General features: G+C 39.2%; 1 protein-coding gene across 4 annotated transcripts in view; it reads left to right on the top strand.

Moving 5' to 3' along the window:
- Window positions 1-18874, top strand: part of ABCC4 (ATP binding cassette subfamily C member 4) — a 161675-nt gene that overhangs the window by 124227 nt on the left and 18574 nt on the right. For all 4 annotated transcript variants that reach the window (XM_051608347.1, XM_051608346.1, XM_051608345.1 and 1 more), the window contains 4 exons: window positions 2865-3020; window positions 7059-7148; window positions 7617-7789; window positions 13980-14085. In XM_051608347.1, the coding sequence (XP_051464307.1) occupies window positions 2865-3020; window positions 7059-7148; window positions 7617-7789; window positions 13980-14085 (525 nt within the window). The remainder of the gene's footprint in view (window positions 1-2864; window positions 3021-7058; window positions 7149-7616; window positions 7790-13979; window positions 14086-18874) is intronic.

Raw genomic sequence — 18874 nt, 5'->3', positions numbered from 1 at the left:
ATGCCTGCTCCTATTCCTAGCTTGTACAGACTTCTTATGGCTGCAGTGGCACTGGCAGGATGAATGAATTTGAAGTTCTGCCATGCTTGTGGATTTTTTTTTGGGCACCTCAGTACCCAGTTTGGGGAGGTGCAGGTATGGTAAGAATGGAAGAGCTGATGACTAGCAGATCACTTGTGTGTTAAGATCTCTTTTGATCTACCTGTCTCAGCATTCAGGATTTCCCTACAGTCAAAGCAGGCTAGGAAGGACCCTCTGTTTTAACATCTTTGCTAACTAGCAGTCTGCCAAAGACAGACAGGGAGTGCTCATGTCAGGAGCTCTGCCAGCAGCTGGCTGTGATTAACCTCTTCAGCTACTGTAGCTGTAGCAGGAGAAGGTTAGCATGTGCAGCCTTCGTTTTTGAGCACCACTGTCTTTGGTTTAGGGTGCCTATGAATGCTTATTGACTAATACATTGTTAAATGCACCTTGTCCTGACAGGTCCTAAATCTGAGGGTATGGTTATGTGAAAAACTTAGGAGAGGGAGGGTCTAGATTTATGGCATGGCAGCTGTTGGCGTGAACACTCTCACACGAAAGGGAGGTTCCCTGAGGGATAACAAAGACATGGGCAGTTTCAGTGGAGTAACTGACATGCTGTAAATCTCACTCTCATTTTCTGTGCAGCTTTACTTTGAAGTACACTTGAGTAGTGATGAGCCCAATGTAGCAGGTGTACTCCTGTGTATGCACGTGACTTGCATCAGACAACAAAATCCTGGCCGTGTGATTCCTCTTAGGTGTCTGGAAGTCCCATTTGCAGACTGTCGCCGGGTTTGCACTGGCGATGAGCATGGCCTTCTGAAGAACACAATGTATTACCAAAAAAAAGTGTATGCTGAGAGCTGTTTCAAATTCATGTCAATTTTCAGCAGCCTGTAGTCAATTGGACCAAAAATACAAATAGATTCCTCTAAATACTGAAGAGCACAGTCCTTTCATTTGATGCCAAAATGAAAGTGGGATTTCAACAATATGCGGAGCAGCTGCATTTTTATTTTAAGTATCAATGTATTTTTTTGTGTTTTATTCTTAATATCCTTAATACAATACTTTGTATCACTGACATTTACAGAGAAACAATTGAACTTTTGTTTTCCCAACTCTGGGTGTCCGTGTTCTCCATTCAGCGTTTTCTTTCTGAGCTGTAGTGTAACTCTTGAGAACTATTTTTCCTTTGTTTCACTGATATACTTCAGAATATAATTTTACCATTTGTTGTAACAGATTTGCTTAAATTAGGCTGTATCTTTTAATAATAAGCACTGTACAGATTTTAATTAGTTTATATACAATAGTACAATAATGAATTGTTGGCCGAAAGTGTTGAAGTGGAAAATAGAGGTAGAAAATACCTTTTAGATTACATGGCGAAAGTTGCTCCTTGCAGTATCCTTTTTTAGTTTTGTGTATGTTTGATCAAACGTGGGCACTGCTGCTTTGTCTGAGCTTAGTGTCTCTGACTGTTAGAAGGTTTCTCCTTGCTCTTCGATGTAATGTTTTCTGTGCTTACTTTCATTCCAGCAGTCATTAATTACTGCATACATCTGAGTCTCAGGCAGTGGGTAATTGCCCTCTGGTGTCTGTATGTATCCTCATTAAGGTTTTCATGTTTCTTTCCCATCTGCACCCCAATCACTTCGCCAGGCTATATTGTACATGTTTAATCCTCATAAATCCCTTCCTCATCAAATCAGCATCTCCAACCCGTATTAATTTTATGTTGCGCTTCTCTGAACTCTTTCCAGTGTGTTGATTTCTTTCTGGAAATATAGTTATTAGAACTGAATGCAGGAAATCAGAAATCCTGCCAGATCAGATCTGTGCAGAGGGTTACTCCCATCACCTCTGATTCAATTGATTACTGTACTTTGTTTTCTCTAAGAATCCTTTACCTGAAGACAACATATTTTTTAAAAAAAGAGTTTCCTGTGCAAGTAGTATTTAATCATGACTAATTATGTGTCTCCTCTCATTTATTAATGGACCTACTTTCTCCGAAGTGTTGGTTTCATATGAAATTTTTGTAGGCCTTAGCCTCATGTCATGAAAGTTAGCAATCCCATATTTTTCATTTTCTCTACCTTTTTTTTCTGGAAGCATTATTTTTTCACATTGCATACAACTTTTTTGGGAACATGGAGAACCCTGAATCACTGTGACTTTATTATTCAGCATTCCTCTTGTTTGGAGGGGAATTGCAGCTTGCTCCCATGTCCTTGTAGTTTCAATATTTTTGTCCTCTCTTTTGAAGCTGTCTGAAGCATGAATACCATTTATAATCCTCTGCTAGTTTTGGCTTTATTTTGGCTTTAGAGTTTAGCTACTTAGAAGTTTTTCACCTTTACCATACAAACCAGCATCAGTCTCGGTTACTTAAAATGGGAATACTGCTCATACATTGTTCCCAAAGTGCTTTATGGGAATCCTTTTATGGATTGAGAAGTAGGTGCATGCTTGAAATTACTTGCCTAACATCAGCCAGCACACCAGGTTGAGTATAAAAATTAGCAACCTTGAATCACATTACTCTGTACACTGAGCCACTTAATCTTGTTTACACAATAAAACACCACGCATTAAGGGAAAATCTCTCACCTTTTAATATGATCCAATAAATTGTTGGGTATCCAAATGTCACCTGAATCTAAACTGATTTTGGGGGAGGTTTTCTTCCTCTCAAAAAAAAGTTAATTATAAAAAAGTTTAATTTGGTACTTGTTCTGCTATAAATCCTGTGATGTTGTAAAACTGTTGCTTGACATATTAATTTATCCTGGAAAGCTTGTGGATTAATTGTACAAGCTTGGCTTGCTCTGTAGGTTGGAATAGTGGGAAGAACTGGAGCTGGGAAAAGCTCTCTGATAGCAGCTCTCTTTCGCTTGGCGGAACCTGAAGGAAGGATTTGGATTGATAAGTACTTGACATCAGAGCTAGGACTCCATGACTTGCGGAAGAAAATTTCAATTATACCTCAGGTAAGAGTGTGACTTGAACTGCTGTGAACATTTTTTCAATATGATGCTGTAGTATTTCAAATGTGTTGCCAAGATATGTTCACCCTACACTGCTGTGTGGAAGAGACATAGAAAGTTTAGTGAGGCATTGTTCTTACTTGAACAAAGTCTTGATTATTTTAAGATGAACAGAATCAGCTTTGGGGACTGGAGGATTTCTTTCTAGTTTTGCTCTCCCTCTATTCTTCTGAAATACTTGTGAGTAGGTGTTAGTAGTTTGCTGTCATCTTACAGTCTGGGGAAAAGCAGAGAAATCTAATGGGAATATACCAAGCTTCAGCAGTTCTCTGAAGTAACTTGATCCTTTGGGAGCAATTCCTGACGGATGCATTGCCTGAAACTTCCTTAGTGAGGACCACTTTCACCTTTCTGCTCAACCCTGTACAAACTGACTGAGGGAGGCTACATCTAGGAAGAGCAAATGTGCCAACTAGAAGTGAGCTACCAGCCTTTTCATTATTTGGAGAAGGCTGGAGAGGAGGAAACCAGAGGAATGGATGAAAGAATGAGTCATTATGACCCATAAACAAGAACTTGGTGAGCTTTAGAAGCTGAATGCAGGAGACCTGCAACACAGGAAAAAAAAACCCTAAGGCAGGGTTGGGAATAGCCTTATCTCTGGTGCTGGAGCAGAAAAAAGGATGTTCCAAAAACTCCAGGAGGTCACAGGTCCTCTCTTCTGTGGTCTTGCTTTCAAATGAGACATTGAATCAGAGAAGAGTTATGTATAACCTCAAAAATTCCTCAGGGCTGAGCCTGTGCAGGTTACCATGTTTTGTGAGAGCTCTGATCTCTTCCATGATGATTTGCTCTCCAGTCAGGAGGGAGGAAGAGGGAAAAGCTCATATGCTGCAAATGCAAAGTCATGGTTTTGGCAACTAATTCGTCTGGAATGTTTTACCAGGTAGATAGAACAGTAGGCTGGAAACCAGAGGAATTTGTTTGCCGTGTTTAGCATTAATTCTCAGATCTCAGTATTTTATTACAGAAGCTGTCTTTAGGGTCCTTACACCATCTTTGTATCTGAAGGCTTGCTAGCCTGTTTCCTAGCATCCACCTGAATGTCTGGGTGTGGCATTCAGAGTGTATTACTTTTGTTAAATTGAGAATCTGATAAAAATGGTAATGAACACTGTTTCTAAGGCTCTCATGATTACCTGCTTTGTTTGTTGTTGGTTTTTTTTTCCTTTCTGGAGAATAGGAGTCAGAGAAAAAAAGCGGGTATGCTATTATCAAAAAAAACCCAAACCAACAACCAAACAAAAGAGGTAGTCTCCCAGCAATTGGATTGTTGCCTAATGCAGGATGTCTTTTGTTTCTGCCTGTGGAGGGCTTCCTTACTGTGCAGTGGAGGTACTCACTGGAACTAGTCATCTTTTGTATGTAAAGAGGATGTTACCTGGATTTAAGTTCTATTCTTGTTTTTGTTTCTGTGCAGCATTCTTTTGTCCTGAAAGTAGATGATAGCCACTTCATTCACAATCTACAGCTTTTTCAGTCTTGCCTATAGCTGTTGTAGGTGATTTGTATATTTGGCACAATTCAACCCAGTTAAATAGAGTAGAGTACTGAGATAGGAAAACTGCTGGTGAAATACAGTTTCTGCATGTTGAGTGATGCAGGTGCTCAAAATTCACTGTGTTGAATTATACATGGGCCAGGTTATTTTCATACCTTGCTCTATTGACATGGTTATAAAACTTTTTTAATCCAGTTGAATTCTGTGACTTTTCTCAAGTTTATATGATCATGTTTTCATCATGGTCCCAAAGGGTTTTAAGTGTCCAGAGGCTTAGCAGATAGCATTTCTTGTCCACATAAGGGAACATTTGTTTCCACTAAAACTATGCAGAAGTCTGAGTTCGTGCTAGTAAGGAGAAGGGGATGGATTGGAGTAACATTTATGCTATAGTAAACTGCATGATAGGCATTGTCTTGCACTGTGTTAGTAATAGGGTCAATACAGAAATAGTAATTTAACATCAGGTAGTTATTTTGCAGCAAATATCTTCGTAATTATGTGGGAAGCTACGTAACCAGAAACAGACATGGTTATTAAAATTGTAACATAAAACATGCTAAACAGAGCCATTCCTAGAGAGTCATGAGACAAGGCTGAAGTTTACTTATGTGTAAGTTTAAATACCTACCTGGAGAAATAAAAATGTGCTTAGGCTTCTAATTGCTTGCTTGGATGGAGCTGTGTGAAGGTTGTGTTTGTGAATCTTTCTATGCAAATATTGTCTGCCTTCCTGACTGCAAACATTTTTACAACAATTATTTACAGGTTTGTCTTATTACTTTCCTCTCATAAACCAGACTATTTTAAATAAGAATCTGTGTCAGAAATGATAATTAAAAAATATCCTTATCTTCTGTTGCAGTACATGTCTGTTGTTATGACTTTTATAATAGTTGTGAACACTATAAATTCAGCTGCTTATTTTGCCAACCTATAAAAATGGATTTAAAAGGAAAATAACTGTAGCAATACCTTCAAAACATACCAAACAGTGTACTAAAACATACATTGTTAAACAAATTGCTTTCTAGGTGTTTTTCAAGAAAAACGTTCTCTAACCTGTTAATGTTTTTATTAAATCCTTTTGTTCAGTCAACAGGTTTTTAGTGACATGTTTTGCCTAGTGCAACAGATGCTTTCAAATAATTGGCATGTTATGTCAAGAAAATGATGCTTTCTTGCTTGTGGCATGTTCTGTCTTTGTTAATCCTTTTATACCACTCAGAATGGTTTAGAAATGAAGACACAACAAAAAGGTTAGGGTCTAAATTCTGTTCTGATTTGCTGTAGCCCTTTGGAGCTGGACATCACTAGGGTTATTTGGGGCATGAGTTACAACAGAGGTTAATCTTGGAGTAAGCTGAAGTTGTCTATTGTAAGTTCAGACTTTATTTCCTAGGGGATAAAAAAAAATATAAAAAAATTTGCATAAGATTTCTCCAATTTAAAAAAGACTGACAACATGATTAATGGTCTGCATTTATGATTAGCCCTATTACAGCTTTTGACTTGTTGTTGCTTTATGTGTGGTATTAGGAGGAGTTTAGCCCTGAAATCATGTCAGTGCATGACTGTCAGGTCTGGTAACTCATGTTAGTGAGTACTGATCTGTTGCTTAAGGAGTTCTGGACCAAAAGTCATCTTCCTGCTTCTCAAACACTGCACTTTCCAATGTGAATTAACTTGTGCCAGTTTGATTAATGATTTGCTATTGGTCTGATCGAGAACTGAAGCAGAATAAAACTTGCTTCAAGCATAGGTAAACCAACATTGGTAGCTGAAAGGGAGAACATACTCATGTGGTTTGAGTTAGAACTTTGTCCAGCGGTGCTTCAGTTCTGCCTAACTTTGCTTTGATGCTAAGGCAGCATAGATTAACTTCTGTGTGTATAAGATTAAACAATGTATTGAAATGGTGAGAGGTGTTCCTCTTAGGCTCTGGTGGTAAAATTGAAGGGCTTTTACAGTATGAACTGAAAAACAAAACAAAACCCGCAACCAAACAGAGCATTGTGAGCTCTTTGATTCCTTTCTGGTTTATGTACTTCAAAACCAAATTTTCAGAACTGCCCAGATGTCATTTAGGAGTGTAAGCTCGTTGACAGTGCTGGTTTTCATGAACAATACCAGGAGGATAGCAGTGATTTCATGTAAGTATATACATATATAGCTTGTGGCATCAAAACAGTGGCATGTAAATGTCCGTTTGAGTACCGACATAACTGTGTACAGCAATTTGCAAGCAGACCTGTCCTGTTTGTTTAATTATCTTCATACAGACTGGTTGAACACTTGCCTTCTCCCCTCGCCTTGAAGCATGCTGTTGTGAAATAGTCCTTTGCATTTCACAGAAGATAGCTTGTTGTTGGGTATTTCTGTGCTATTGTTGATACTGTTTAGATCTGTTTATTATTAAATTGCCTGTTGCAATATAAAACCTGTGTTTATAATGGAATGCTAATTTTACTGGGTTTTAGGAGCCGGTTTTATTCACTGGAACTATGAGGAAAAACTTAGATCCTTTCAATGAATACACTGATGAAGAGCTGTGGAATGCCTTGGAAGAGGTGACTTATTAAATCTAATAATGTGTATCTGATATTTACAAGCCAAATAACACTATAGTGCTCGTGTGCATTACGTTTTAGATGTTTTCATCAGGTTTAATAAAAGCATAGCTGTTGATGGGCGAAGATAGACAGTTGTGTACACATTTGTGTGTGTGTGTGTTTCTGCATTTGTGTGTGTAGACATGTAATAAGCCTTCTATGAAAAAATTATCCTTTGGGGTGATACTTCGGTTACGTTTTGATTCATATCTTAGTCTTAATGAACATTAATAGATTCCTAACAATGTGCTTTAATGTTTTTAGAATTCTAATAACTGACACACTCTGTAATCCAACTTGGCACTTACTCATTTTGTGTCAGAATATAAAAGGTAAACATTGCATACTTATTGTTGTGTCATCAGACACACAATAGCTGATTTAAAACGGAGTTACTCATCCTACAATATGTTGACATGTCAACAGGTGCAACTGAAGGAGGTTGTGGAAGATCTACCTAATAAAATGGAGACGCAGCTGGCAGAATCTGGGTCTAATTTTAGTGTTGGTCAGAGGCAGCTGGTGTGTCTTGCCAGAGCAGTACTAAAAAAAAATCGGATCCTTATCATCGATGAAGCAACAGCAAATGTGGACCCAAGGTAAAAACAAAAACCTCACGTTAGATGAGGTGCTTTTTTCTTCTAATATGATCATCTGTACTGTAGAGATGAAAAGAAGTACTTCTGTTTCTTGTCGTTTGGGTTGCTATTTTATCTTTTCCGTGATAGCATCATCTGTTCAAAATGGGGCAGTCAAGATTTGGATGCAGAGCAGATGATATTAATTAAAAACTCAAAATACCCCAAATTTCAGTGCCCTCCACAGAGTGAGGAAATTAATATTCAACGATTATTTGTCCTGGTGCCATAGACAAGAAGACTAGAATCTCCTTGGAAATGCAGATCAGTAACATCAATAGCCATGAAACAGATTTAGTCCTGTTGATTTCAGAAGTGTCTCCTGAAAATAAATAAATAAATCTTCCCCCACCACAAAACTAGAAAAGTAAAACTGGTTGTAAGCAAAACCAGATACTTTTGGTTACAGGATACTATCCCTTCAGATGGCTCAGATGATGGTGTAATAAATCACAGATAAAAGGGGGAAGGTAAGGTGTCCTAAACACCACAGGAATTGCAGAGCAGATTTGGAGATGTTTCAAGCTACAGGAGGGACTTGTTTATTGTTCATTATTTTGTCTTGTATAACTCAGGCCGGCAGAATCTTCCTGAATTCATTCCTGTTTGAACTAGAGTGTACTTCTAGAAGAACATCCAACCTCAATAGAAAAAAAATTCAATGACAACCCTTGTTAAATTGTTCCAATAGCTAAGTACCCCCACTGTTAATTTTTGAAACATTTGAAACGCTGGTGGAAATATTTTGGAAACAATACTGCAAACGTACTGCATCAATTAGTCTGAGCTGAATATATAGTTCCAACAAACTATGGCTTGAGGGAGAACTCAAAGTCCAAAGAGGACAATAACACAGCAAGTCCCTCAAACAGATGCATTAAGGATTTTGTATGTCATCTGGGCGTGACTCATTTTTATAACATCTTCTTGGGGGAGAAGTGGTGCCACTAGGGTAGCTTTGCAGTTCAGCTGACAGTGTATTTCTAAAACCTTTAGAGAAGTGCATTCCCTTCCCAGAGGTTCTCTCTCTTTTTTCTATTTTTTTTTCTTTTTTTTTTAAACTTTTTGACTATTAGTTTATTTTTGGCTGAGCTCTTATAGATTAACTGTGATTAATTATAGCTGTGGAAATTTAATACCATCTTACTCACCATCCCTATTTTTGCATCTCACATGTGTGTGTTCTCAGCTTACACTATCCATTTGATTGATCTTGATTAACGTGTGCTGCAATATATATTATAATAAGGTAAATGTTTGTTTGTATCAACTCTAGGCATAACAATACAAATAATAACTTGGAACTCCTTCTTTGAATTCAGTTTGCATTACACTCATTATTACCTTTTCCTTAATGTGTTGCTATAACTAGAGCAGACTGTTTTTCAGCTGTGTGATCTGATAGGACGCTCATCAGGAAATGCTGATGTGGGTTGCTTGACTGAGCAGTCAGGGAGGCATTTTTGGCATGTAAGGAAAACCTCCTCCTCTTCTGATTCACAGCCCCCATACCTGGCATCCTTGTCTGTAGCCTTGCGGCAAGCACGCATTGTATCAAGCACCTGGGATAGGAAACCATGGGCAGCTGCCTCTGGCTCTGGAGATATTATTTTTTTGTTGTTGTTTTTTTTTCTGGCTCTTGATCTCTTTGCCTCAACCACTGCTGCAACCGTTCCCTTTCTCCAGTTCAACCTGGAAGCAAATGTGAGAAGGCAGGGTTTGGGGGTGGGAGGAGAAGCAGCAAGGGTGAGGTTGTGTGAGGCAGTGGATGTGACAGCAGGATGAGAGGTGTGCAGTGCACCTTCCCCAGGGCTGAGGGACTCCCCACCATGTTTCTCTAGGTCAGCTAGTTTTGTCTAGGTCAGCTGCTGCTGAGCGAGACTGAATAAAGGAGTGAAGGAAACTGAAGTTCATCCTTCTTCCTCCTTCCTACTCCTCCCAGCTCCCATATGTACCTTTATTATCCCCTTTGCTCCTCCTAGCTACCAGCTGCTCTGCATGCTGCAAGGGTGTCAGCACTGTTGTGAGGGACAGGAGGAACCTTCCCATGAAGATGATTGCCCTAAGTCAGAGTACTTCCATGTTTTACATGGTGACTGACAGACATTTAATTTGATCTTATCTTCCTGATCCTGAAGCTGTCATTCTTATCCCTGAAGAATGAAAACATTCTATAGCAGTTGAACCATTCTGGAAAGCTGTATGACATCTGGAGCAGAAGAGCTGAAAATCTTTCTGTAGTCACTTTGGTGATATATTGAAACAAACTCCTTAGTAACTGAGACTTCTTAAAAATACTGAGGAAGTTGAACTTACTAAGTTTTCTGCACACTGAATACAGTATTATGCAGTAACTCATATTTTTACTGCTTATAGAGGACAAAACTTCTTGGGACCAGTCTTTGGGCCCATTCCACAGCCACATTTTTGTATTGATTGTTCACTGAGTCTAGTAAAAACAGCCATTGCACATAGTTCAGTTCATAGCCAGTACGGTTTAACCTTTCTTTACCTGTAACTGCTATCTGTAACTGTTTCTCTTTGGAGAAATTGTCCAGAACCTCTCAGGAATTGTATACTGTGAGATACGCTTCCAGGACAATCCCAGGAGGACATCAGACTGAAGATAATGACTTACCCAGTCTTCCTTTCAGCAGCCTGGTTGCTTCTCATTCTGGTCATATTTATTTTTGCTCTTTAGGTAGATTTCTTTTTATCAGGTTACACCAGATCTTGGATTGCTGTGAAACTTGGTGTTAGATCCTCCACTCGTGGTGGCAATGGAACAGCTGTACCACCATTTTGTATGTTCTTAACTGTACTGTTCCTTATGATGGGGGGAGTATCTTGGTTCCCGTTTTCATATAATCAGATTAGGGTTGAGCTTTTGTCATCCAGCAGCCTTGGTTTTGGTATTCAGGTTGCATCTTTGGTTTCTAATGTGCCTGAAGGATGAGGGGGTTTGATCCACTGAGTTGGATGACAGCATCACTGGTCACTTTCTCAGTGTGCATTTATGCCCTGAAAAAAGGGTGGAAATGCTGCTTCCTTTGACACTATTCTAGAGTAGGTGGCTCTAATTGGCATGTAATACAGTCTCTACACTCTGTTAGTGCACAGTTCTGTACACAGATCCTTTTCTTAGTCTTTTAGGTTTTCTTAGCTTTCCTACCTTCTTCCCAAGATGATCCTGGAAGTTACTGATGATGCTTTTGCCTGCCACCCCAAAAGCTATACTCAAAGATCTACCATGAACTTTAGAGGAGATCTGGTCAAGTCCCTTTCAGTAGGCATATCTGCATGAGATTTCATACACTGATATTTTAAGATGGAGCTATTGGGCCGGTTTTTTTATTACTTTGTAGTCTCATTTTAGAACATTTGTCACACCCACAATATCACCAGCAGTTTCTTATTAGGGATAAGCTTATATTCAGGAAATACCTGTTTCAGATAATAGTTTGATAGTATCTCTCTAAGAATAAGAAATGGTTTCTATTGTAAATGTAGGAAGAGGTGATGCTATGAGGATGGCACATAAGAAAGGAAGATATAATACATTAATGCAGAGGACAGGGATGTTCAAGGATGAGACATTCTCCTCAGATAAGAGCAGGGATAACCTTAGAGTAACAGACCATTCTGAGCCCTTTAAAATATTGTTTTCAAAATTCCTGAGCACGCTAAGAGTCTTTGTGCCCTGTAATAGCTCTGCAGGAAACCTCACCTTGAGCTTGGCTATAAGGAAAGAGAAAGGCTTTCTTTACATAATTCTAGGGAGTATTCAACCTTTTGTTTCTGTTTTGCTATTCAAGCTATTGCAGAGAACACATCACACTGTCCATATAAGCCTCTTCCCTACTGAGTGTTTTTATGTATGTCCCTGATTTATTTTTTTTCTTTTGAAAGTAAGAGTCAGGTCATTGAGGTGTTGCTGAGAAGACAGAAAAAAAAAAAAAAAAAAAAGACCCATGCATTAACACTGGGGTGAAGGCACTAATATTGCTGTGATATGGGGCATTAAGGATGAACAACTTTCTTTTCTTAAGAAGACTCTTAACACACAGAGCTTGAGAGCCTGGCTCTGTCCTGACTTCTCTTACCATCTCTTTCCCTGATTGTGGACTGCCCTTGGCTCAAAAGGAGGAGTTGAGGAACACCTACTTCCTTTAGCTTCTCTTAGGACGTAGGAGAAGAAGGACCAAGCCTTCTCAGACTGCAGCCCAGAACCCGGTTCTCTTAAGCTCGTGGCAGAGCTTAAATGTTTCTCTCTCCAGATGAAGATGACAGTCAGTATGCGTGGGAATTCTTATCTGTTAGTCTTCCCTCTCTCAGATGATTCATCCTGTGATCAGCAGAGATCTGTCTATTCCATTGTCATGCTGATTGCTTAAACTTAGTTTGTAACAGAAGTTCTGTTCAGTCCTTCAGAGCATGAGGTTGTACTTTCTGCTCTTCGTCCAGCGCTGTCTTTGTCCACTTTTTACTGTTGGTGCCTCCTGACATGGTGACATCAGAACAATTCAATTCTTTTTGCTTAATTTATGAAGTGATACCAACTATTTATCATGTACTACTGTGTACTACTTCAGTGTACTACTTCTATCTAAAAAATGATTTCTCAGAGGAAGACATGTTGCATGAATCCTTGTTGTATTTTATTTTCCTATTACTTATAACAATTTGAAGAATTAAGGCTTTGCGGGCAACTGGTTGAAGCTAACATGGCTGCCTAAATATACCAGTTTCTCCAGATATATCCCCTTTATCTTGTTTTAACTGCATATACAGCATGTATTATTCTCCAGTCATTATATATGAAAGCAGAATTTCATGTTTTAATAGATATCCTGTAAATGAGACCCGTTCCTTGTAAGTGCATGACTTCTAGGCTGGAGCTTTCTTGGTCTCCAGCCAGTATATTTTGAGCTGTGTCTTCTTTTTATCTGGGATGACAAGTTTAATTTCTGTACCTGCATTCCCATACTGCCTTTTTTCTCCATTGTCACCTCTCATGGGGCACTATCTGGGTATTCAGATGGCCTGGCTTCGTGCCCAGGTTGGGAGCCAAGGCTTCCCGTGCAACATAGGCTGTCGGGTGCCTCTAGAGGGCATTCATCACCTGGTGGCTCCCTGATTTGGGTTCTCTAACTCACCTTCCAGCCATGCCTTTCCCCTTTCATTGACTGAAGAGAGGGCTGTATAGTTATCTACGTTCAAGCCCAATTGCTGTGCTTTTAAGTTAGGTGGTGTCAGTGCTTCCTTATCTTGTACAGTTACTTGAATAATCTCCAGTTTTACGAGTATTGCACCTCGTTTGCCTTAGTGCTCATTTATACAGCTAAAGAATATTTTAGCATCTCACGTATCTTGATATAGCTTTATTTCCTTTCTGGGGTTCTCAGCTTTATTTGTGAAAGCTAGGCACTGAAGTACAGGGTTAAAGTGATGTGTTCTAGCTTAGTTTTTGTTCTTTACAAGTCCTGTTTTTCCTCTGATAGCCTTTTCTTAGGTAGGTAATTCATATAGTAGATTGAGGCTCTTAACATTTTAAGCTTTTATCCCTCTCCTTGTATTAGGTGTTCCAGTTAACATTCTTGATTTACAAAATAAGCCAGATTTTCTTCTTTCTGCATTCAAGTTCTTGAGCCAACCACTTCCTTTATCTGGTCCCATTTTGCAGTTGACATCAACAACATTAGTTATAGGCTGTCCTGTGTTTGTCCTTCAGTTGATTTGCAATGAAGGATATTTACTTTCACTTGCTTTTCTTCACTGCTTGCACGAACTAAAACTTAAAATAATAGTGACTGTTTTTTTGGTGTAGAAATCTGTAGGAATATCTGACACTACTGAGTTTTCCACTTTCTGTAATCAAAGCTTGGTAAATTAGTCTCCTAAAATAAAACCTATTGCTTTACTTACAAGAAGAATCTCTTTCCTCCTTAAGCATAGAGGCTAGATTTTGGAGTATGTTTTATGGTATGCCTCCAAGTCATCTCATATAAAGAGAGGAAGAAGTACTGTAATGACTTCATAAGCATACTTCCTGCTATACAGTCATGTTTTATGAACTCATAAAACCTGCATGCCATTCAGTTATCCATGCAAACATCTTAATTTTGTCTGCATTGCTCTTGCTGTGTTTCAGAACAGATGAGTTCATTCAAAAGACAATCCGTGACAAGTTTGCTCACTGCACAGTGTTGACCATTGCACACCGCTTGAACACCATTATTGACAGCGACAGGATTATGGTAAGACAGTTAACTGCTCAGAGTTCTTTTTTTAATTTCCTAAAGAACAGTGTTTTCAACTCACTCTTCTCAGTTTTGATCCAAAAGTGGGCAGAAGTTTAAGTTGTACTTTAGACTTACCCTAGTTAGCCTAGTTACTGGGATTGACAACTCATGAAACTGTAGAATTTATGACCTGAAAAGACTTCTTAGGTTGTCTGGCCCTGTGGTTTCCAGCTTGCAGAGCACAAACTTATTGCAGGTGAGGCACAGCAGCACAGGCGCAGGACCTAAGCAAATAAACTCTGCCAGCACTAGGAGCCTCTGAAGACACACCCAAGAAGCTCTGGACAGAGTCAGCTGGATTTGGTCAGGTCTATTAATTCAGTCTCAGTGGTCGGAGGGAGGCACTGACAATAGTTAGTGGTGTGGGACGTGTGAGGAGGAAGTGGTGGAGGTTCTGGGGCAGGAGACATGGAGGTAAGAAGGCAGCAGCTGCCCCAGGACAAGGGTGGTTGTGGGAGGAGTGGAACTAGACTGGTGAGGCAATGAATATAGCCAGCCTTCTGAAGCAAGGTTTGAACAGAAAGGATGAAGCACTACCAATCTAGCCTTCGCCATCTTTGTTCCCAAAGAGCAGTGATACACTCTGCCACTGTAAGATACCCTCTCTGTCATCGTATCTGCCCCACAGTGTGTTGCTTTAGGAAGTACTTGCTGATTATTTTTGTAAAGGCAGTGGTCTTCCCTAAGCTCTCAGGAAATGGGGTTGATTTGTGTCTTTGAAATGATGCGCAGCCTCCAGTTTTGTAATTTTCTGCAGTAGGAACAGCAGCCCTTTGCAAACGTTTTCTTCACAGCCAGTTAATGAAGTAACTGACGTAGTGGGCAAACAGTGTTCCTAAGTGGAACTCAAATTTAACCAGGCTTCAAGCAGAAATTACCCTTCACCTCTCAGTGGTAACCTTAAAAATACTTTCTTCAATTTTTGTTTTGTGAAAATGAAGCACATTAATTTTTCCATGTTTTTTTTTTACTGGATGCTCAAAACATTTTAAAATCTGTGATGGAGTTAAAATGGTTGCCTCAAGTACACAAAATGAAACAATTGGATCTGCTGAGGTGAGTGGTGTTCTGAGGAGTAGAATAGATTGTGAACTGAATGATTATAGTTTACTTAGGAAGAGAGAAACCAGCAGAACTGCTGCAAGTAGGCATATAATTGCAAGCATTTAATGTATAATAAATAAATATTTTCTTCTCTGGTGAATACCTCCCCACAGGTCTAATGGCTATGTTGGTGTTTTCTACAACTCAAGTGAACAAAAGACTTGTGAGGAAACAACTGTGACCTAATTAATAGCTGTGTGTGTTTGCTAGCTGTCTAAAAGGATTTCTGTGGGTATTGGTTCGTTAACTGCTATTAACATGTTATGCACAGAATGTCCTTTCCATGAAGATGTTTTCTACTTTTACCTTTTGTATCATGCAGTCATAATGAAACTAGATGTTTTTACTTCTTTGGCAAGAGTCATTGGAACAAAGCATAGAAATCACCCTTCTCCCCAAACTACTCAGTATTATTACCAACTGTACAGCTACTCTATTGCATTTTTAGAGTCTGTACATTATTCTGTTGTTTCATTTTAGCCACTATTAAGAAGATATCTAATTTTCTAAAAGTCTAATACAGTCCTTTTTTAATGTCTTTGACCTCCTTAAGAGTATTAAGGAACACATTTTTCAAGATGGGCCTTTCAGTCCACAGTCATTAGTAACAAATATTTTTCATCTTTTTACATTGCTCCATTTTTATCTTCTTACAGGTTTCTGTAATTTTTTTGTGTGAGAGAGGAGGGTGAGACCCAGAGGATAGAAAAAAGGTGGAAACTGACATGTGACCCCTTAAAAAAAATCTCTTTTCTTAGCATCCAGTTATGGATTCTGTTTTTGGACAAATTAGAAATATGATTGCATATTTGGAATGATCAGAGTTACGGCAGGTGTGCTTTTGTTACACTTTTAATTACTTGGTTTACTCAGGCATGTAGCTGCTAGTGGGAATACAGCAGAATTTTGGAAGATTAAGAAAAACATACTAAAAATGCAAGGAAAAAGAATATTCCTCTACAAGGCCGACTGTTAGTGAGTGCCATTAATAATAAAAACAGTATTAATGGAAATTAATAATTTACTTAAATATCACAAAATTTGAGCTTGGCTAAGTAAAGTTTTTAGTGTATTTTAAAATTTGGTTAGTCAATAGTGTGTTCTAATAATTTACAAATATACTTGATGCAGACTCTTTTTTTAAGTGTAAAAAAGCCTGAAATGCATTGTCCTTCCATTACACAGTATTATTAAAAATGCCTGGGCTTGTTTCTCCTTTAACTGAGACCTCTAGGTGCAATAATGCCTTCATTTATAAGCCATCCCAAACCACTGTTGTTTGCTATCATGGTAAGTTTGTTAGAAAATGAGGGAAGAAGGACTAAGATGGAACCTGGCAGTTGGAATATTAACCATTGTCTTTTGACAAATAATGAGTAGAGTTATTTTTCAAACAAATTTGGAGTAAACTTGTTGAACTCTCTTAATCATGGAAGTCCAAGCCCATTCCTGAACCTAAACCAGGGTTTCCCTCCCTTCCAGTTGAAACAAATTGAAAAGAGCCTCAGGAGGTCTCTAGCCTAACCTGCTGCTCAATACAGACAGACAAGGTTGCTTGGGTCTTTTTCTATTGGGTCTTGAAAACCTTGAAAGATGGAGATTTTGCAATCAGTCTGAGCATCCTGCCCCAGTGATTAAATATCTATCTGCCATGAAATCTTTTTTTTCCTTATATCCAGTTGAAGCCTCTTTTCCGTTTATGGCGATTGTTTCTTGTTTTCCCACTGTGTATCTCACTAAAGAGCCTGCTTCTGTTTTCTCAGTAACTTCCTTGTAGTATAGGAGGATTGCTGTTAAATCCCATGAAACCATCTGTTTGCCCTGGGGAACAAGTCCTGTTCCTTCAGGATCTCTTCACAGGTCAAGTGCTTCAGTCCACTGACCATCCTGGTTGACCCTCTTTTGACCTTGCTCCATTTTACCATCATTTTTCTTGTACTGGGGGGTCAAAACTGGTCACCACATTTCAGATCTGATCTGATGAGTGCTGAATAAAGCAATTCCCTTCATCTGTACTCCTGTTGATACCCATGGCACACTGCTTAACTCCTGTTCATCTTACTGAGCACCAGGGCCCCACCTCCCAGGCAACTACTTCCCAACTGGTACTGACAGAGAGTGTCAGTCCATTCCAGACTCAGGACTTTGCATCTGTCATTGTTCAGTGTCATGAATGAAGTTCATGCTGACCTATTCCTTGAGCCTGTGTAGATCTAAATAGCTTTGCATCTCAACCCTGTCTTAAGCTTTTTGACTGCAATTTCCAGTTTGGTGTTGTCCACAGGCTTTTTATTTGATTCTGTTTAGTTGCTGCTTAAAGCAGAACTTTACAAAAAGAAAGTGCTCACCTTTAGGGTTAATCCAAACATTTAAAAAAAAAAAAAAAAAAAAGAGAAAATAAATTTGAGAAAGTCATGAGAAAATGTCAAGTTGGATGAGTATGGAAATAGGAACTGAACGTGAACTGTTGCATGTCTGCTCACACCCACCGTAATAACTGGTTCTATTTTAGAAGAGAAGAAAAGCCTACTGGAAGAGGAAAAAAAAAAAGAACAGAATACATTTTATACAACTGTAGACAAACCTGGCCTCGGGAGTTGTTTTAATTCTCGTTTGTTCCGTTCCCAAAACCATACCTCTGGTTTCATAATGCAGGTCACGCCTTAGGAGTATTTCCATTATATCTATCTCAGTGATAAATACATTTTATCAGAACTTCAAACACTTTAAATCATTGAGGAAAGAGCTGTATTGTGTAATGTGATACTCTCTAACCCAATCACCTCAATGAGTAATACTACATTGCACTTGCATAGGACCTTTCATCTGAAAATTGTAACACTCTTTACAAACATTAATTAAACTTAAGACACCTGGGTGAGATAGGGAAGTATCCATACAATCTTTGGAACCAAAGTTGGAAAGACTTGTTAAGTCAGGCCATCAAATAATGCTACCATAAAATTATAATCCAGAGGTTTTCAGACTTTTTTTTTCCCTCTCTCTTTTCTTCCCTTGTGTTACTCCAGAGTCTTAGGACATTTTCTCTTTCCTTTTTTTCATTAGTTTGAGAACCCAAGCTGTAACTTCTGTCAGGTGCTGTCAGTACCCATTTTAGCACTTTGGCACAGACAGCCACCCTGCTCCTTGGCAGAAGGGGAGAATGGGAGAAATGCTGCAGTTGCCTCTTCTATGATGGCAAATCCTGGTGGCAGCTCATCTCAGGCTTGCTCCACTGGCCCCTCATTCCACCTAGCTTCCCCACCACCACAATAGCTGCTTCTCTGTCCTGTCTTCACCTTAGAGGGCAAGGGCCTTTTACCTAAATTGCATATGCAGCTCATCAAATCCAGCCAGGAGCAGCCAAGAGGCACCACTCCCAACACTTCCAGTGGGACCTGGTAAAATCCTCATCACCCTCTCCTCTCCCTCCTCTCTGCTTCCTTCTCCAGGTTGAGAAATATGTTTTAGAAACTGTGTTTTTACAGAGGGGAAAACAGGAGCATACGGGAATTGAGGCTCACCCAGGGACATAGTGGATCAGTAGCAAATTAAATATCTGCATCTGGCAAGAGTCTGATGCAGTTGCTTGCTCTGTGCGCTATGCCATGTTCTCTCCATAGGAAAGCCACAGAGTAGT

Source organism: Apus apus, chromosome 1, assembly GCF_020740795.1.
Source record: "Apus apus isolate bApuApu2 chromosome 1, bApuApu2.pri.cur, whole genome shotgun sequence".
NCBI classification, from domain to species: domain Eukaryota; kingdom Metazoa; phylum Chordata; class Aves; order Apodiformes; family Apodidae; genus Apus; species Apus apus.
Note: the sequence above shows the minus strand (reverse complement) of the source record. Positions and strands in the feature narration are given on the sequence as shown.